We start from the raw sequence: 21,603 nt of genomic DNA, 5'->3' as shown, positions 1-21,603 counted from the left end.
GCATCATTGAATAAGTATGTTTTTTAAACATATTTGTATAAAAGTAGCTCAATCTCAGGTTGATAGATGGCTGTGGACAAACACTGAGGCATTTTATTTGTACCTTCTGAGCCTCATGAGGGACATGAAAGTATTAACATGTATCCGGGTGATCACTCCTTTCTAGAGATCCTTTTCAAGGACTTTGCCAGAACATTTCCAGTGATTAACTAGCTGGTGTGACAGACAGGTATAGGGCCAGACATTAATATGTTCCTCTCTGATTTTAAAGTTTGATTTAAAAAAAAGTGCAGTCTCTCATTTTTCTTTCAATAATGGTTTTCCCGGCTGCATTGCAACTCTGATTTATGTCTGATAAATAATAATTGCATAAGTGTAATACATTTTTTAATCTGAGGATAATATGATGAAGATAATGAGGGCTGTTTTTTGCTATTTGATGATGATGATTGTGATTATGCGAATTAGGCTGATGATGGCATGATGATGATGTGATATTTGTTATGATAGTGGCTGGTTTATCTGCACTTCTTGACACATTGTCATGATGACCTCATGGTGGTTCAGTATTGAGATTTTGGTTTTGTGACTCTTTTCATCACTGTGTGATATGATTTATTAGCGGCTACCCTGGACTAAATCAATCTCATTTCCCCTTGTTTTACATTCACATGCCTTATTAATTGTATGATTCTCCTTCCCTTCTCCCTCCTGCCCTCCTCTCCCTGCTTGTGTCTGTGTGTCTGGCTGCAGAAAGCTGAGGGAAGTTGACTTGTCAGCACAAATTACCTGTTTGAACAAATTCACCTGCAAGGAAGGTCATCATGGGAGTAGTGTGATTAAATAAATTAGTGCTCGTTAAATACTCTTTGCCATTATGAAACCACTCCTAATGTGCCATCGAGCAAGTTTCTTAAGGGTTTATTTAATAAGGGCACAGTGCACACTAATAAAAACATTTCTGTAACTGCGTCAGAGTTAACCAAGAGGCTATTTTTCATTCCGGGAGGCAGTTTCAAATATACAAGGTTATACAATATTGATGCTTTACAATGCATGCACAAACAATGAATAGGGTGAGAATATTGAAATAGATAGTGTCACATTCAGGAGACTCTTAGACATTGTCAAGTACTGACATGACATGCAACACAGAGGCTCACAAATTCAGCACACACAAAGAAAATAAAAAAAGGCACTAAAGTCCAAAATGTCTTCAGTGGAGCGTTTAATAGAAGGACATGTTGATATTAGGAATGAGACATGTATCTGTAAATATCAGGATCAGCATTAATCCACCTCCCAGGTAGTACTTGGATCAGCAGATACAGCTGTCCCAACATTCATACTTTAATGATGTGCTCAATTGTGCAATATACAACTTTTCCAGTAGGAGGAAAAGTGTCTCCTGACATGTGAAAATGCTGCACTGCTGCTCTTTGTAAAATTCACAAGGTGCAATGTTTAGAGTAGCAGCTTCAGCTGCGCAGGGTAAAGTCCATTCTGCTTTAACAGGCGTAACGATCCCGATGTTCTTTATAAACGGTTCTGAATAAACATTTTTTATTAGTCCATCAATAAGTTATCAATGACTGGTGGCGGGAAAGAGGTGCTCTGTCATCAAGCATATGTTATGTGGTTTTCTGTCCTGTTATCACTCATAATTTAATTGGTGGTTTACTATGTAATAATCAGTGCATAATATAATCAGGTTAATAAATGGGCAAGTGCCTCGTTTGTATAATTGTTGTGAAACCATTTTACTGGTCTGTAAAAATGCCTGGAAACACAGCCGGTGTTTTCCCTGAGTGTCTCTTTTTTATACAGAATGTATGAAACATTGTACTGAATGCTTTCTTTATGACACACTGTATGTGGCATGTACATCATATTCAAAGCATCTAGTACTAGCTTATATAGATTGTATTAACAATATACTTCTGGTAACCTGGTTCTGTTTGATCTCTGCTGTGAACCCAGATGTCAATATGTGTGAGAGTGTCGGTTGAACTTATCAGTACCCGCTGTTCTTCCTCTGCTCCCATCCGCATGCTCTGCACAATTACCCTCTCCCTTCTGTTGTTTTGCAGCCTGTGTTGATGTCTACGGGACACACTCCAATGTACACCTCTGCTGTTTCCACACTGGTAAGAGCACAGCGACCCGAGTCGCTCCGTCACCCTGAAAGCTAACGGTATCATCATCATTCATCATCATCAGTCTGATTTGTCTGATCCTCATTTCCTGTCTTTGGTGTCACTCAAAGTTTGGCTGTCTGATTGCAGTCAGGCAGTTGCCTTGTTCACTGCCATTGTATCTGTTCTGCCAGAGTATGAGGTCATCCGTTTTCTCATGATATCATTGTGATCATACTCATTGTCATTTGATTTGTTCCATTTACACTCAATGACTATTTTCGGGCCTGGAATCCCATGGACTGCGACTGCAAAGTGTTTTAAATGTTGCTTCCAACACATCATATTATTGATTTCCTGTGTTGTATTCACATTTCTACTCCTACGTGAACACATAAAAAAAAGCCTATACCATTGTGGATCCTGTTTCAGTATAAGGAAGTCTTATTGATTTTGTCGCCATATTTCTCTAGAATCTCAGGCCTGAAATATGTAAATTGATGCAAAGGTAGCCGTGACGCTGTGAGACTTGAGTAAAGATGAAAACAATCCTTAATATGCATCACTGTTAAAGCTTCAGTGGTGTGTCGAGGGTGTCATATAGTGTGAAGGGTCAGATAGACAGATAGATCTGTTTGCAGGACAGACTGAAACCTGTAGGTGTCAGTGTTAGACTGTGCAGAGTGACTTCCATAACCTTGAAAAGATGGCTATGCTGCGTTCTCGATAAAACTGTTTTATGATCAGACAGGTTGCATTAGCCTCATGCGCCATGAATTGCTCCAAAAACTTTGTCTGTCTTGCAATGCAAAAATTATAAAGTGGAAGAGGAATTCATTAGAAACAACAACAAGGAAATCAAGGAAACAATGTATCTGTATAACTCGAGTCAACTGCAAAACTTGAATGCTAAAGTTGGTGAGATGTGTACTTAAATTATAAATATCTGGCATTCAGTCTCTCTGTCTCCGTGGAACAAGTAGTTACTCTTGTAACTATTCATCATGTCTCGTCTTTGTCTGCTTGCCCCGACCTTGAACACACCCGGTCTAAAAGTGCCTGCTGATAGCGAAACTGTTTAACATACTCTGCACACTGTTACACATAAAGTCATCAGTAAGAAAAACATGTCTGCCTTCATTCCCTCACGCATACAGTCGTACTCATTCTGCATATGCATGCACTCAATTGTCTACACTGGTTCAGTAAAGTGTGTTGCAAAAACGCCTATATGTGTGTGCATATCTTTGCAGCTAGTGTAGCGTCCATGTGCTTGTCATTGATGTGTGGGTGGTGTCGCCAGTCTGTCTCTTTATTGCTTTAATGGTGTGGGGTTTGCCAGTACCACTCTAGGCCCCATTGATTTATGGGTAGGATTGTCTTTGGAAGCGCTGCATTGGTTTGGCAAAGGAAGAGGAGGTCTTTGGGTTATGTACATGATTTAGCGAAGAGGTGCTTTAGCTTCCAATTACATTCTTTTTTTTTAAAGTTGGGGCATAATGTAATTAGAAATGATTTTTTTTTTCACTGCACAGAACTTTAAGTATTGATCTGTGCTCATATTAATGGTTCGTTGTACCTCTTATATGACTCTATAAGTCTGCCGTACCATGTCCTACTTTTGTTATGGGGCTACATAAATTGTTGTGACAGGTATTTTTCTTGCTGCTGTGATTACATTGAAAGTTCATGTTCTATCTCACAACAAACAAATAATCCAAATACATGCTTTCATAGACCACATTGGACACACTTTTGCATAAAAAGACTTCTGTACAAGGAGGAAAATCCATTATTTGCTCTCTTGTCCGCATTAAGTATTCAACTTTCAGTAGGATTTGGTATTCCCCTGCCTTTGCAGTCGATACCACTGGTATCTGGTTATTGAATTAAGCTTGGCTGAATTCAGCATTCAAGAAACCTTTCTTTATACAGATATAAAAGTAGGCATGCCCGTGCGACTCTAAAGAGGCAGGAAAAATGCCACAATTACCCGAAATCCAATCTGTCTGAAGAATTCCATTCATTCTCTATATTTTGGATGAGGCTCACTCACACATGAACTACCCTGAAGGCAGCGCTGTAGCTGCTCTCCGTCTCTTTTCATAACATTCTACCTTTGTCTTCATTCACTGACTCTCTCAAAAGTAGTCTTAAAGGGCCAGTGTATCGCATTTTGAGGGATATATTAGCAGAATATGTAATATTCAGATGTGATCAAAATAAAAGAAGAATTAAAAGAAAGAAAGAGATTAAAAAAAAATACAGGTATACGCAAGACAACCGTATAAATAAAATAAACATACAAACAACATATGTATACATACATACACATGGTTTACTCACAACTAACACTATAAGCCTGAGAAAATAATAAAGGTGTTGAGCTTAGCTTTAAATGTACAGTTGTTATACAGTAAATTGCAGATCATTAGGAAAATAATTCCAGAGGGGAGGTATCACACTAGCATGAGCACCTTTACTCACTGCAAATCTTATTCTGGCACAACCAGAAAGCCACGGCCTGAAGACTTAAGAGGTCTGATGGAGGTAAAGTTAGCGAGCAGGTCAGAAATATACTATAATACATACTATACTATAACCATGTAGCACCTTCAATACCAATCGGAGGATGTTGAAAATAATTATCTGTTGAATGAGAAGCCAATGAGGTGATTTGAGTATTGTAGTAATGCGATGATGCTTTCAGTGAGTTGAAGTCTTTCTATTGAGCATTTTGATAATCCATTTAAAAGGTAATTGCAGGAACCTAATTTGTTGAAAATGAAAATGAACCAGTTTATCAGAATCAGTTTGTGATATATATCTTTTTACTTTTCATATATCTCTCATATATTTATTTTTTGATAAGTTCTCAACAACTTACGCTCCTAAAGTTGTGTTGTTACTGTAAGATTGGCCCCCGAGTGAGTCTAATGCCGTAACCAGGACTCTGCATGCGGTGGCCCATGTTACCGCAGTCCTGCAAAGGTAGGAGTGAGCGGAGGGGTATTCAGTTGGTTGCAATCTGCAACAACACCGTTAGATGCCAGCAAATGCACCACACTGTCCCTCTAAGAAAACATTTGCCATTCATTCTTCATTTGACAAGCCGGGAGTGAGAACCAGCAGGTATAAAGTGCTTACTGAAGACACCTACCGCCCAGTTTATGTTACACTGTCTCCTCTGTGAAAAACGATGCTCATCACTTTCTCTCCTCTAAAACCACAGAATGTTCCCATACACAATACGTTTCACACAAATCCTCTTCAGACAAAATACTCAACCCCTCTAAGATGTGTTTGGCACTTTTCTTTGCAAAAAAAAAACAATTGTTTTCACTGGAAGGATTCAATTACTGTGTTCTGTAGTGTTTGCCCAAGAGCTCCCCATCATACCCTCCCCTTTCTGCTCTGCACTTGTCTGCTTGGTATCTGGTTTCTATCTTCATTTTCTCCGTCCTCCTTACTTTTATTTAATAAATGTTTAAATATGTCCCTGCAGCTTCGGTGTAATTACAGTGCAGCAGCAGCTCAGGTCCTTTGGGAAAGAGAGCGGAGGGAGAGAGAGGGGAGGAAAAAATATGCATGCAAAAGGAGGAGGAGAGAGCTGTTCATGCTGAATGGCAGAGTAAGACAGATAGAGAGGTCCTTGCAATTGGAAGGGTGAGAATATTAGATAGGTGGACGGAGGAATTTTATTTAACAAAATGAGAACATCAGCTGACAGCTTGTCCTTCAGCATGTCCTTACATAAGTCTGTTCAGTGTGCATGCCATTGTGTGTGCGCGCATGTATATTACACGCCTGTCGATCCATCTGTCTATCAAAAAGAGAGAGAGAGAGAGAGAGAGAGAGAGAGAGATATGGGAAAAAAGATGTTGATTAAATGGGAATTCTAATCTTTTTGTAAGAAGTTGTGTGCCTTTGTAAGGTTACAGCCACCACTTAGTAATCAAAATATGGCAAGCATATGTGTAATTTCCTTTTTAAGCATATTGTCCTATTCTTTACCCTGCTTCAAGTGTTTTGCTGTTCATGGTGCTGCAATTATTGACAACAGAAGTAGGGACGCAGCGATTCCTGATTTATTCCTGATACCGATAAAGATATCTGGGCTTTGGGTATCAGCCAAATACAATTCCAATTGCAGTGTTTAATTAATAAGCTATACATCAGGCTTGACCTAAACCGTGTTTTCTTTGTAAAACAAAATGTATTTAATACATACAAAGATATACATTTACTAAATTGCTATTTATTGTTAAAATAATCAACTGTACACAACCAACTTGAATGAATATGAATTACAATTCAACTATAAACCTTTTTAATGCAGCAACAAATTAGACAAATTGCTCGAAAATATCAGCAAGATTTCTGATCCTTACTAAAACTGAAAACAGAAGAAAAAAAACACAGGACACAAACTAAAATAATCTGATGTCAAGCTACATTTTTCCACCCTCGCTGCCACCACCGTGTTTACATTTCACTATCCTGACTGACTGACTGTAGAAATTGGGGCTCACAGGCCTCCAGCCCCCTCTCAGTTCCAAGTGCTCCCTGGGACGAGTCAGGCTGGTCTGAGCTGCTTGTCCTTCTAAGTTCAGCCAACGTATATATCCTCCCCCTCTCGCATCACCAGCGTGGACATTATACAGAGAGACAGCTAAGTAATTGCCATCAAACTTTCCTGCTCGCTCCTCTTTCCCTGAGCAGTGGGGATGGGAGGGGTACAGTACAGTAGCAGCAGAAAATATGAACAGCATTCTCGCTGAGCACAGACCAGCAGCAGGGAGGCACCGCTATCGCAGCACACTGCCACGGATGCCGATCACTGGAGGGATCTGTTTTTAAATGGTCATTTTTCACTCTGGATAGGTGATTTGAATGAAGACAGGACAATTGTGTCTCGGATAATAACGAGCCATATCAGCGATGAATAATTTTTTATAACTCGAGCTCTGGATTGGAGGCTGTTATTGGGCTTCCTCAAATTAAGTCTCCAGCAGCGACTCGGCAGGATGAGGACGCTAATAGGGCTGTGCTTTTTCTTTGATTTTGGATTACAAATTGTATAAAGGTGTATCCTGTGTCTTAAGCATGCCACCATTGGTATTATGTTTTATTTAGATTGAATGGAAAGCAAAGCTGAAACGGTACATGTTAAGTTAAAATAGATATCTTTTAATTCACCTAATCTGGACACTGTGGTTTATAACCAGTTGTCATGGCAGGGCCTAGACCTAATGGCTCGCTTTGCAATGATGCTTTTTTGGTGAAAGCAGACACTTCTGGAGCACACTCAAACTACTCTAGCCACACGCTTGGTGGGTGTGTATGTCATTTTAGGAGGTGAGCAGGGTTTGCTCCCAGCTTATCAACCACAATTTACATTTTGGCACTGAAGCACAATGTTCATGTCTGTGTGGCACGCCAAAAAGATGGGCTGCCGGTTCCTCAACAATGTACGAAAAGCCAAGAGACATCGACATCATAAGATGGTAGGCATGTTTTAAACATGTTCACTGGTTTATTATTTTATTTTTTTACTATGACTCTACCTCATATCTGGGAAAGCTTATTGAATATGCCAATTTTGATAGCTCAGAGGAGGTGGGGTTTGAAGAGTATGTTTGATTATATTATTATTATTATGGTACCATGGCTTTGTTTTGTTGATCTGCACAGATAGAAAAAAAGTCATGGCTATGGCTGCACTTAAGGCCCATGATGGATATGTTAATCACAGTAAGCCTCAGTAATCAAATCTGGTAATGCTAATCAAATCCTGTTCTTGCTCGGGCTGTGCAATTGTTTGTGAGTCCTTCTCTAATGGTGTGAAGGTGCCGTTTATTTCATTCAATATTCAGCTCCACAACCCCATAACCCTCACACATACAAGTATGCTACCATTATCCTACACTTCAGGTATACTTGGGATTTAATAAGAAGTCAATAAGTGAACAATGTGCATGTGATGTCCAAATCAATCTCTGTCACTGACAAAGAGGCACCAGCTATCCAACCTGACTCACATCTTACAAAATACTTCACACAAGTCTTATCCTCTTATTTCCATTTCTTGAACAGCCTTGCACAGCCCTATAAGGTGAGGGTCAATCTGGAGCATTTGGTACTGTTATCTGTCTGGCCCTATTTGTCTCTGAAGCAGATGAGCAGTACTTTGGATAGACATTGAAAACATTGTATTTATCAAACACATGCCAATACATAGTTTGACATTGCGTATGTTTCAATAGAGGTCATTATCTTGCTGATTGCCCGGAAGGCTTTTATGTGTTAAAGGCTTTCCAGCTTCTGCAAGGTGTGCAGGACATGCACCGTTAAAGCCTCTCTAATGCAACCTTAGGTTTGTATCCAGTGCCAGCTCACAATGTGACATCATCCCCTCTGATCATATTGAAGTATTCTTTGCTTGCTTAATCTCAACAGAAAAGACAAAGACAGCAGTTGAAGTTTTAAATATCCTTAGGCTTAACTAAACCAGTGAATGTTATTATCGGTGTTATTTTACCTCATTCGACTAAAAATGTAAATCAGACTGAAAGCGACTAGCGGTGTGAGCGTGCACAAAATGGGTTATGAGCCTCAGACAAACATGCACGTATGCAGGCGCACGTGCACAGAGCAGAGCATGACTAGATCACCTGAAAATCGTGTGATTCATCTGTACCGCTTCGCTCCTTTGCTGCTCTGTTTCTTGCCACTGCTAAAATATTGATATGTGTATATTCTTTTGTATGAAAGAAATCATGAAATCACAGGTACAAAACACTACAATAATCTGAAGATCAGGGTAAGAAGAAAAAACAAATAAATCAGTTATATTTGAATATGCATATTTCAGCACTCGAAATCCATGAAGAGGAAAAGGTCTGAGAGTGGATGGATGGTGGTGCTGCCTGTACAGACATGGCAGGGGACGGGTTAGCTGAATAGGTGGTGCTAAAATATAGGTGGGAAAGAGCAGCCAAACACTGTAAATCCTAACAACCGCAACGTCGAACAACTTGACAGCAGAGCGAGGGAGAGAGGGCTCTGTCAAAATCCCTGCAGGGAAACTGCCTGCACTGGGCTTAGATTTCTGCCGGCTATACTCATTATTTTTGTCTCTAGATAAGGATGAATTTGACGTAACGTTCAGCAGCACAGCCCGTTGGACACAGCCACACGGTGGAGTTCTGCACATGGCACTGTTATAATCGAACCGTTTGCAGTTAAAGCAGAGCTCTGGCTTTTTGTAGCGTGCTGGGGGAGAGTTGTATGTCTTTTGCTCATGTGGATGAGTATTTTCTCTTTATAATGGCAGCTATATTTAGTGTCATTCAACTTGATTGATTACAAGAAATGGGGCTTGGAGGATAGGATGGAAGGAGAATATTATAACCTTCATAAAGGTAGGATTATTGCAGGACTGTTGCATTAGTTTCATCTAGGTGTACCTAATCAACTGGTAATACTGTAATAGTCTACGCAAAAACACAGTGAGCGTTTCCTCTTCCGAGTTCCCATGACAACTTAAATCTCTTAGAGAGAGCAACAGACTGAGTGGAAAAAATAACTTCCCACTGGGCAGGAATGTGAAATAGTTTTCCTTAAAAGTTGAGAAACTGTATTCAGTTTTGTTGTGTAGTTGTTTATGTGTGCCAGAGCTGTCGTGTCTGTGAAGGTCAGCAGGCTGATTTTATGCTGCTGTTTGCTGCTCTGTAAGCACTTCAGAGTGCCTCTCCCATGCTAATCAGAGTGCAGAAATAAAGAAATAAACACAGGACTTTAGATGGGGAGTCACACCGTGTTCTCCAAAGAGTACTGTACATAATAATGTATTTACATCGGACAACATCAGATACCTTGATGATGCGAGTGAATCCATGAAAGGAATGATAATAAATGATAAATATGATTAAAAGGAGAGGAATAAGAATAGATAATAATAATAATAATAATAATAATAATAATAATAATAATAATAATAATAATAATAGTGTAAAGGTCACACTGTATATGAGCTGACAGAGAAGCAGGTAAACCAAAACAATGCCCCAAAAAATCCTCTCCTCTCATTGACTTGCTGACCTGAAACGTTTGTTTTGAAGCGCTTGGTGGGCGTGAGGCATACGACCATGTCCACAGTATTCACTAAATAACCTTTCAGTATCTGTAACCCAAGCTATACTGTCATTCAACCAAGATACACCAAAGACAAAGATTATGGAAAAACCATGGAGTCGACCATTAATTATTTCTGGGTCCATCATCGGTGGATAATAATACATTTCTCCCGAGCAGTGCTCCCGATCCTTTAGAATGACAGCCATAGTAGAATGAGAATAGTATTATCACAGCTAAGCGCTAAAATGGTCATCAGTCTTGGCTGTGACTGTAGGTTTCACAGATACACTGAGAGCTCATCCAGGAACTGCCTCATCTTCGAGTTTCTGCCATTATTTCTTAATAATGCGTCTTCTCTCTCTGCCTCCAGGGAAATACTCCTCCAGTGGTGGTGAACACTGACACACTTGATGGCTCCCCATATGTAAGGATTATGTTTAATCTTCCATTTATTGTATTGTTATAGGCTCAATTGAACTGCCTTCGTATTCAGTCCTTGTTATCAGTAGTTCTGCTCGTTTCTCAGCATCCAGGTAGTTCTGTGTGCATTGTTTTAATCTGAATAATAAAAGTAATTAATTGTATCTCTTTTTAATTAAAATGAAGTTTCTCTGTCTGATATACATTAGACTGAACAGACACATTACTTAATTAGATTCAACGTTCTTTAATGATGCCTTTTCTCAAATGAAAGCAGTGAGATACGTTGAACATATTGTCATGAATTGTAAGGGATTAGAGAACGAGGCTTCTAAGAGAAAAGCCTCTATATACTCCCACTACAGACCAGTATTTTTGCACCACTACGGCGCTAAGAAAAGTTGTTTTCTAGGTCAGACACCAAAACAGTAAAGTCTGAAGTTCTTTAAATTCACTTTTCCTCTGGGACTTGCTTAATTCTAGAGGTAAAGCTGATGTGTGGTGGAGTTGTTCAGCCAGAAGGTGAATTAGACTAAAAGAATAGCGTTGCTATTTTCTACCAGGTACCACAATTCTGAATCAAATTTAGAGGAGAGAACTTCCGTTTAAGAGATGCTATAATTAGATTTTGGTGTTGATGATGCTGCGTTCAGGAGCAGAGGGGAAATCCCCCCAAGCAGGATTTATGAGTCAGTTGATAAAGCGACATATGAGGATCAGGCCCAGAGGGCAAACGCTGAATCAACATTAGCTCTTTAGGATTTAAATTGGGATTGTTGCTTATAAATCATTTGTTCATCACTTGTATATATGTTTAAAATACTTTTCTTTGAATGACAATATTAACTGACATCCTTCTCTGACAGGTAAATGGGATTGAAGGGGAAATTGAATACGAGGAGATCACACTGGAGAGAGTGAGTCTGAGAAACTATCTTTTAAACTTGATTTGTGACATATTTACATGTAGACATAGAAAAGGGATAGTTTCAACTTACTGTCTCCAATATTCGAAGCCAGTCAAATGCCCCTGATGTGATTAACAGTGTCTTTTTGTTTGCTACTGCAGGGTAACTCCGGTCTTGGCTTCAGCATAGCAGGAGGAACAGACAACCCTCATGTGGGCGACGACCCCAGCATCTTCATCACCAAAATCATACCTGGAGGAGCTGCGGCTCAGGATGGACGGCTGAGGTAAAATCCCACTTAATGCCAGCCTTTGTGCGTTCATGTTCCCACATTCCACAAACATAAAATCCAACAATCAAAAAAGCCCATAGGCCCACTAGGCCGACTCGGGTCTCAGATGAAAGAAATGCTGCTCTACTTCCCCCATTTACCCTCCCTGAATTCACTGATTCAGACAGCCAGTCACTTTTCTACTGGCAAACACACTTAGAGAAACAGCCAAAGTGGAACCTCACCTCTTCGTTTTAAGTCTAAAAGTATTGTACCACAGAACTACAGCCTATTGACTGTCCAGCTCGTTCAGCATCAAAGTTACGTCAGAGAAGACCTGCCGCTTTAATTCAAGATCTAAATGCCTCCACCAAATCCTCTACTACTTTTATAGGTATATGTATTTTGGGTAAGAATTGTAAAACACTTTTATGAATGGTTTTCTTGGGAGGTTAAACAGAGACATCGTTCATTCATTTATAGACAGCGTTTATGTTAAAGAGATCCTGTTTTAAAGTACATGACATTGAATGGGAAGGAAATAGCAATAAACAGCAAATGCAATGAATAAGTAATGTACAGAGGCATCCATCTCATCCTTCTCTTTACAGTTGACCTATAAACGTCCATCTGAAATGAGTGTTGAGCAGGCCTGGAGAGAACGCTTATATTTGCCTAAACGCAATGTGTTTTTCCCTCGGCTATTAACAACATATGCCAAATATCTTGAGGAAAATACTTAAACTCTAACTACTCAATAAATGGAATTCCTTGACAACCTTACGAAACCTGCAATTTGTGGGTGCATAATTCATGTTGCTTTCGGATGGTTTGACGATTCAAACCCCAAAACATGATTTCCGTCTTCTACATTAAGTGACTCAGAGGCTGCTATGTTTTTATTTTAATAACCTTTGAAAGAACTCTGTGAGGTTAATGGAAGTGTGGTTTGATAGTGCGGGTTTGGATCATGTTATGCAGTATGCACATAAATTGTTCTTTATAGCTTAATAAAGGTTGTATGTAAATAGGAGGAAACCTTAAAAGGACGCTCTATGGTGGAGCTGCACTAGAATTGTCTGCATTAAACAAATGTGTTAGTTTTTGATAACAATGTGCACTTCTTTACGTGCAAGTATATCTAATATTGCCTCACAAACAATATGCAGCTCAGACTTTGTCGGTGTAAAATCCTTTGCATAAAGATGTCTGCAGCCATTGGTTCCCTTTGGAGTTTGCTTCAGTGATATCTCACTTCAATCAGGAGGGATATCATTCAAAGTGAGGCTTGAGAGTAGTTCAATTAATGTATTTGACATAGTGTGCTCAATCGGAAAACTTGAGGAAATATGTTTAGAGTCATCATTTTATGAGCGAAGTCCTGTCATGATGTAGTCTAGACATGGGTGATTGTGGAGGTGAAGGGTGGAGAACAATGGCTGAAGATCTGGGTGAGGACTTTTGCTGAGCTCAGCGGTTGTTGTGGTTGTGATGAAAACTATTGGTGACCGGGGTGGAGAAGGGCAATGAAACGACAGCTGACAGCAGCAGAGAAAACATTTGACAGCAACGAGACGATTGGCTCACAGAGGTCGTGGCAACTTCTGATCGGTGAATTATTGAGTTCGAAGCGGTAGAAGGGAGAGAGAGAGAGAGAGAATGTAAATAAATAGAGCAAGCATGAAGATAGTCTCCCTGATTGAACTTTCGCTAAGCTTCATTTGTTAAACCTCTTGCAGCCCTGAAGAGTTATTTCAGTCTTACAAAATGTTACACCCTATAATTTTCATGGCCGTGAAAATCAATTTTAAACACATGAATGGAATAGTGATAAGTAGAGTTTTTACGCCCTTGGAGGAAGAAATGTGTGCGTCTGAAAATAGCTATTTCATCAAAATCTTCTTGGTTGAAAATCAGCTTCTCTTCTGCACACATGCTGTCACTTGCTCTTCACGTATCAATTCCTCATCGTTTTCAGGAACGGCTAACGCAAAGAGAGCTTTACCGCAGCTAACCTCTGTGCTAGAAGGGTTTCTACCTTGGATTCTGAGATTTGGGGGAAAGGCCAGTCGTCTGCGGTGAAACTGGATCCCCAACACAGATATAGATAGTTGTCGATGAGATATAGTTGACTGTTCCTGACCTCGTCTGGTGGAGGATTACACCAACTTCCTCATCAAAACAAAAACTAATTCTGTATTTTGTCTCTCCCCTCTCTCTCTCTCTCTCTCTCTCTCTCTCTCTCTCTCTCTCTCTCTCTCTCTCTCTCTCTTTCTCTCCCCTCTCTCTCTCTCTCTCTCTCTCTCTCTTTCTCTCTCTCTCTCTCTCTCTCTCTCTCTCTCTCTCTTTCTCTCCCCTCTCTCTCTCTCTCTCTCTCTCTCTCTCTCTCTCTCTCTCTCTCTCTCTCTTAGTGTGAATGACTGCATCCTATTTGTGAATGATGTAGATGTGAGGGAAGTGACACACAGCCAAGCTGTGGAGGCTCTTAAGGAGGCAGGTGCTATCGTACGCCTCTATGTTCTCCGCAGAAAACCAGCAGCAGAGAAAGTCACTGAAATCAAACTCATCAAAGGGCCTAAAGGTATGTGGAAGTGTGGATTGGTGTACAGCATCAATGCTTTTGTGTGGGTTTAAAGATGCTTTATAGCCAGCTAAACTGTGCCCCCTGGATTTAGCAAATCTGCTCTGTTAACCCATACCTCTTTTGCTCACTCTCTCTCTCGCTCTCTCATTGCTCCCTTTTCTCAGGATTAGGTTTCAGCATTGCTGGAGGGGTGGGAAACCAGCACATACCAGGAGATAACAGTATCTATGTCACCAAGATCATTGAAGGCGGAGCGGCTCATAAAGATTGCCGTCTGCAGATTGGGGACAAGATCTTAGCGGTTGGTCATTCATATGGACTAACTACTAGAAATACATGCCCACACACAATACACATGTCACTAATAGCATCAGAGTCTCACCTTTTGAGCACACATACACACACATGCACACCCACTCATGTGTGTACACAAGCAGCATTGACGTATCAAGAGCCAAGATAAATTACTGCTGTAATTGTCATGGCCTGAACTTGCTTTCATTAATATGCTAATAGTTGTGTAGGATGGGATTTTAATGTTTAACTGGAGCATTGCCACAATGAGTCTCGAGCAGCATTGCTGCCACCTGCTGGACAACAGAGAGACTGTACTGAAGCAGCGGATGGCAAGCTCAACACCAGCAGTTTCAAAATGGTGCTGGGTTTCTCTGCTAAATGGTGTCTGAGCAAATGCTCCAAATGGGATACGGCAACAGCCTTCTGCTCATCATGATTCCGTTAAAACATACATTGACCATCAGTGGCTATATGAAGTCACATGTAATAATCTTCTTTTATGAAACCTTAACACACAGAGACAGTTAAGTGTGGACATATGTATATTACTTTAACAAGGGATCCCAAGCCAGAGGGGACCCCCAGCTTTATTTGTGGTTTAGAGTATCTTTACCTTTCTAATCTGATTTATGTTTAGCAATGTATCTTATAATTCCTACGAAAGGAATTCATAATACAGTTAGCAGTTAATTTTACATTGTGTATCGTTTAAATAGGTCTGTGTGCAGTAACAAATCCGTTTAGGCTGATTGTTCGAGCATTAGAAAATTATGAAATATGTTTTACTTTTATTACTAAAATGTAGGGCCGTCCTTGACCAAATAAATGATCTAAAAAAGTTGACTAAAAAAGTTGTAGATTTAAACGACAGTTCTGTAAAATTCTTGACGAAGAATCACACAATAGCAACACTTGTTGTGGTTACCAGAGATGTGCCTTGGAAGTGTCTTGGAAATAAGTAATTCAGCGTGAAAGAGCATACAAGATGAATTAAATTAAATTATCTGACTAATCCATTAGGAACCATATACTAAAAGAATGACATTTTGAAATAATTATGAAACCTAAATTTGATCTGTTAGTGTTGTCTGATCTTAATTGTTGAATACCATCGTTATGTTCCTCTGCAGAGCGACTATCATTCATAACAAATGTACTGAGCCTTGTCGTTTGCAGTTGGTGATTCTGATTGTGTTTTGCTTGTCGTAAACAACCAGGTGAACAATGTGTGTCTTGAGGATGTGATGCATGAGGATGCGGTGGGGGCTCTGAAGAACACAGCCGAGGTGGTGTACCTCAGGGTGGCCAAGCCCAACAACCTGTTCCTAACCAACTCCTACAACCCTCCCGACCTCACTAGCAGTAAGCCAATCTACACTGTGTGTTGCAAAGGCTAATAATCTCACCAGTAAACACACAACCAAATGTCCTGCCTTTGAATTGATGTATTTCCAAGAAAGTACACCTGCAAAAATGGTATTTTGTAGAGTAGAGGGAATATATTGTTGTTGTTTCTAAAACACTTGAGATGACTGTGGGAATTCAAAGCTGAGGTGTACAGATTCAGTTCTCACAAAAACACAAAATATACCCTTGTATTAAAATAATCTGAGAATAGTAATACTCTTTATGCAATAGACTTTCATGAGATGTTTACGGAGAATTTCTGTAACTCAACATACAATAACTAAATATCACATTCCACATGTTTATTTTGTGGAAAAGCCACATATTACACCTCTTTTGTCTGTATTTCCCCAGCATATTCCCATATGGACACTGAACTCAGCCACCCCAACTATCTCGGGTCAGATTACCCACAAGCCCTCACTCCCACCTCACCGAGTCGGTTTTCTCCGGTTCTGCATGGCATGATGGGAGATGATGACATCCCCAGGTGAGAAATGATTATTCAGCTAAACATGTACTGTATATTATTATTATTATTTGGATTACCTGTATTAGTGGTATATTGATTTTGTGTGGTGCATAGTATTATTGATAGCATGACTCTACTTTCCTCTCTCCCCCATCTCTCCTCCAGGGAGCCTCGCAGAGTTTTGATCCACCGAGGCTCCACTGGTCTGGGATTCAACATTGTTGGAGGAGAGGATGGAGAGGGTATCTTTATCTCTTTCATCCTGGCAGGGGGGCCAGCGGACCTCAGCGGAGAGCTGCACAAGGGCGATCAGATCCTCAGTGTAAAGACTATTATCTTCCTAAAGCAGTCGCACATTAAATGCATTTTCAGTTGCACTGAGTGTTTTTTTCAGCTGTGGTTGTTAACAGTCGTGCTGTGTGTGTGTGTGTCAGGTGAACGGCGTGGACCTGCGCATGGCCACACATGAACAGGCCGCTGCAGCCTTGAAGAATGCTGGCCAGACAGTAACCATCATCGCTCAGTACAGACCCGATGGTAAAACCACAACTGTCATGCATAACAAACACATCAGTTTTCTAATATTATACAAGTTTAAAGTCAATCCGTCCCGAATGGTGTCTCACAAAACAATTTGAACTGAAAATGATTAATTATAAACTCAACTGGTTTTATATCAGTACTGCGCTTCAGGGTATTGTAATTGGTGCATCCCTATCACTGAAACAAACTGTTGATGCGTTTGAGTTTTGGCCAAAAGGTGCAATCCTATGCGTTTGTATTTCTCTGTTTCAGAGTACAGCCGTTTTGAGGCTAAGATCCACGACTTGAGGGAACAGCTGATGAACAGCAGTATGGGCTCTGGGACCACGACGCTAAGAAGCAACCCAAAGAGAGGCTTCTACATCAGGTCTTGCACAGTCGCACGCTAATGAATCTAAGTTAGCACGCTAGCCGACATTATGTTCAGGATATTTAGCCAAAAACGAATGTCAGTGATATGTTTTGTTAGCGTTTCCAGCAATCTCACACTAGATATGGGCAAGACACTGAACCCCAAATTGCTCCCAAAGGCTGTGCCATCGGTCTGTGTGTGTGTGTGTGTGTGTGTGTGTGTGTGTGTGTGTGTGTGTGTGTGTGTGTGTGTGTGCGCGTGTGTGTGTGTGTGTGTGTGTGTGTGTGTGTGTATGTGTGTGTGCATTAGTGTAGGCCCTGATGGCCAGGTGGCACCTTGCATGGCAGCCTCTGCCATCAGTGTATGAATGGGTGTGAATGAGTGAATGTTGACATGTAGTGTACAGTACTTTGAGTGGTCGGAAGACTAGAAAGGCGCTATACAAATGCAAAACCATTTACCATTTATACTTGACATGAATAGATTGCTCTGCACTTACAAAACGGAATCTTTTGTGGCATCGTTATATATTTAGTCATAATTGGAGCAAAGCCCTCCAGTCATCCACTAAGGCGCTCTTATGATGCCAACTGTTGTTTTTAAATTATGAAGTAACTGCAAATCCTCGCTGAAATGTTTAGTTTTGAAAGTGAAAATATGAGTCATGACCGCCGCAGGGAATTTGATTATTAGACATACATGATTAACTGTAGCCACTCTAGACAGTTCTAAGCGATGAGCCACAACCAAGTCAAGCACAAGTCAGAGAGGCTCTGAAGTTGCGTGAGTGTAAGTAACAACAGATACATAAAATGACAAGGCAGTGGCACTAAAGGAATGCATAATGTACATTTACATTGTATAAAAGTAGGACTGGGTGATATGAAGGGAAATATTACAATATATTTGACCAAATATTTCGATTTTGAGACGATATTATAGGGTTACTATTGGTGCTTTTATAAAAATATTGTGGAATAATGTGGACATAATGACTAAGTGGTATAAGACAACGACTAGAAAAAAAATAGTATATGTTCAGAAAATTATTAATGGAGACACTTATGCTATATTACAATATCCAAAATCGAAGACGATATCTAGTCTCATATTACGATTTATTAATTTAAGATCGATTTGTATTGCCCAGGCCCTAGTCCTATCATAAGTAAGCATATATCAGAGCTAACTGCTACGTTACACAGTCCAGTAAAGACTGAAGACACCATATACAACAGTACAACTCACTGTGGCTTTACGTGTATTTTTCCGATTCAAGACATTCCCCGCCGATAATAGGCACTGGGCTTCAGGTTTGGGGATATGCTTGATGTGTTGGACTTACTGCAAATTCAATTTACACAAAAAAAGTTCATATTTCCAGGAACACAGTAAATGAAATGCTGTATTTCACCACTTCACACCATATGCTAAGGAACGTCTGATATTTACATGACAAAGAGTATACATCATTATGTGCCATATTATACTTTATACAAGTAAATGTGAGGTTGAACTGCCAAATTGCTTCAGCGAAGGCTGCATCCTTCCATGCACATCCTAACCTGTGCAAAGTTATGTAAATACAGTGAGATAAACAATATGAGAAGGTCACCACTGTTTCAGCATCACTGTTACACCAACCAATCAAACCAACCAACCAGTGACATAATACAGGATTTGAAGTTCATGAAGAGATTAATGCTAATTAGAAATTATTTTTATAACTATCAGCACAATCTGTGCAACCGGTTCAAACCGAAAACCCTGCTGCAGTTAGCAAACTGCAAACTGTAAATATGGGTCTTACCTTTGGAAGAACTTCTTAATTAGTGTCCTAAACTGATAATTATGCTCTTACCAGGTCGAGGTGTGACACATACAATTGCCATTACACTCAATAACCAGCAGCAATGATAGGACAATTCAAATAGTTTGCTGTGGGTTTAAAATATTCCTTGATAACATTACTGGGTTCTCCTGTTGCCATGTTGTCGTAGTTTCCCTCCAAAACTTCCTCCGTCCTCGAGATGCTGCCACGTTCGTCCTGCTTCTTCTCCTGAGAACCAAACTCCTTCTCATTTTTTATTATTTCAATCAAATAGATCATGTTGTTTGCCATTTGCGGTCGGATTAATATAGTCTTACTGTATGTATCCGCCGTAATATTACCGTTACCTACTGGCTGCTGACAGCGACACAAGCTTAAATTGTTTGCCGTTGAGCAAAACCGTTAGCTCGGCCCCAGGTCCAGAGGTCTAGAGGCTGGTGGTCCTGTACCTCTGGCTCCAGTGTCTTTCGTACAAACTGCCCGACCATTTCGTCTCGCCATGAAATACAGTTGGACGTTACCGGCTACCTGTCAATGTCCTAAATGGTTGATTGACAGAAGCACCCATTACAGGTATTCTGTGCTCAAAAAGTTGTTATTCAGATAAAGTAAGGGCATATAAACAACTAGAGGACAGGTGAACTTCTAAGCAACAGATCATCAGAATTTATGGTAGAGTCAGGGGTTTCTAAAGTAACAAAAATACAACATATGCCATAGGAGAGCATGAGCACTCATTCACACATTAAGACATGTTTAAATCCAAAATGGCGTGGAATTTCTTCCTTACTCAGCGATTGCGTTCATGCATAGAAGCTCAAAGCTCAGTGCTGCCACATGGTGGCCTGAAACATTATTAATAGTATGCAGTAATACATATGGAGCAGGATGCCCTCAGGTCAGTCGACCACAGAGGGTTTCTTTCATCATTATGAAAAGCTTGAACATCTTCCTTTGGGGTCTCTCCATTTGATCAGTTAAAGATTATTCTACTGTACACAGTTTGATTCATGACAATTTACACAGAACTGAGGTTGAATTTTCAACAAAAGAAGGTTAGAACTGTTCCGTGCATTCAATATATAAACATCCATACTTATGCATTTGCCTTCACAAAATGCCATCTTGTGTTTGTATATTTCTCTATATATAAATCACTTATACTAAAAACACTTTAAAAAGAAATATACAGGCCTAAAGTATGTGTTATTTTCAAACAGTGGGATAATCAAATCAAATGTTGGTATTATGAAGCCACTTAACCTTGTGTTGTCTCCGGGTCAAAATGACCCTGTATATGTATGTGTGCTGATGCGTCATTTTGACCCCAAGACAACACAAGGGACAAAATGTAAGAAAACTATTAATAATTGTTGGTGTTTATTTAGTGACTGATTTTAATTCTTCCTTCACTCAGGGCTCTTTTTGACTATGACAAGACTGCGGACTGTGGCTTCCTCAGCCAGGCACTGGGCTTCAGGTTTGGGGATGTGCTTCACGTGTTGGACTGTGGAGATGAGGAGTGGTGGCAAGCCCGTAAGGTCAGCCCCCAGAACGAAGCCGAGGAGGTCGGCTTCATCCCGAGCAAGCACAGGTCAGACTTTTCCCTGTGAGTGAGTGTGGGAGGTTTGATTTATCTTTCTTTGTGCTTCAACAATTACAAAACACTTTGGTTCAACTTTTCTGACTTGACTGTTCGATCTCCAAAATCAAATAAGTAAATTGTTCTTCCTCCTCGTCTCTATAGGGTGGAAAGAAAAGAGTGGTCTCGCGTTAACACCAAAGAGAGGGTAAATTCATTCACCAGAGCTGTGTGAATAACTGACTGGTCCTAACACTGTCTCCCAGTGTGTGAATCTCTGCTGTTCTTTCTGTTGCAGGACCATGGTCGAGACAGCTTGGGCACTCTAGGTAATTAGTATGAAGCAATAATGCACCGTTTATTGACACTGAAAGCTACCACTTACCATAGTAATGGGCAGCATCACAGGCACACAATGTGCTGTTGTATACACAAAAGATATATCCCTATTTTATTTACATACACTTTATGGAAATTCTATATATAGAAATAGTAATCCGACAAACTCTCTAATATCCATGACCAGATTAATAGCTCAATTGAAGGTGTAAATTGAATTGCCATAACTGAGTTCCTTCCCTAATTTTGCCTTACTGTTTGGCATATCTGTAATCTCCAAATGCCACACCACCAATGTGTGGACATTACACACACCGTCAATA

General features: G+C 40.1%; 1 protein-coding gene across 1 annotated transcript in view; it reads left to right on the top strand.

The window, feature by feature from the left end:
- Positions 1-21,603, top strand: part of dlg4a (discs, large homolog 4a) — a gene marked incomplete at both ends in the record, with an annotated part of 39,687 nt that overhangs the window by 15,769 nt on the left and 2,315 nt on the right. Inside the window, 13 exon segments of the mRNA XM_079214488.1 lie at positions 2,091-2,147; positions 10,645-10,698; positions 11,561-11,611; positions 11,764-11,888; positions 14,285-14,454; positions 14,622-14,758; positions 15,972-16,116; positions 16,516-16,651; positions 16,799-16,955; positions 17,068-17,170; positions 17,429-17,543; positions 20,777-20,953; positions 21,107-21,149. Coding sequence (XP_079070614.1) covers positions 2,091-2,147; positions 10,645-10,698; positions 11,561-11,611; positions 11,764-11,888; positions 14,285-14,454; positions 14,622-14,758; positions 15,972-16,116; positions 16,516-16,651; positions 16,799-16,955; positions 17,068-17,170; positions 17,429-17,543; positions 20,777-20,953; positions 21,107-21,149 — 1,470 coding nt within the window.

Source organism: Taurulus bubalis (assembly GCF_910589615.1).
Source record: "Taurulus bubalis genome assembly, chromosome: 2".
Lineage (NCBI taxonomy): Eukaryota > Metazoa > Chordata > Actinopteri > Perciformes > Cottidae > Taurulus > Taurulus bubalis.
Note: the sequence above shows the minus strand (reverse complement) of the source record. Positions and strands in the feature narration are given on the sequence as shown.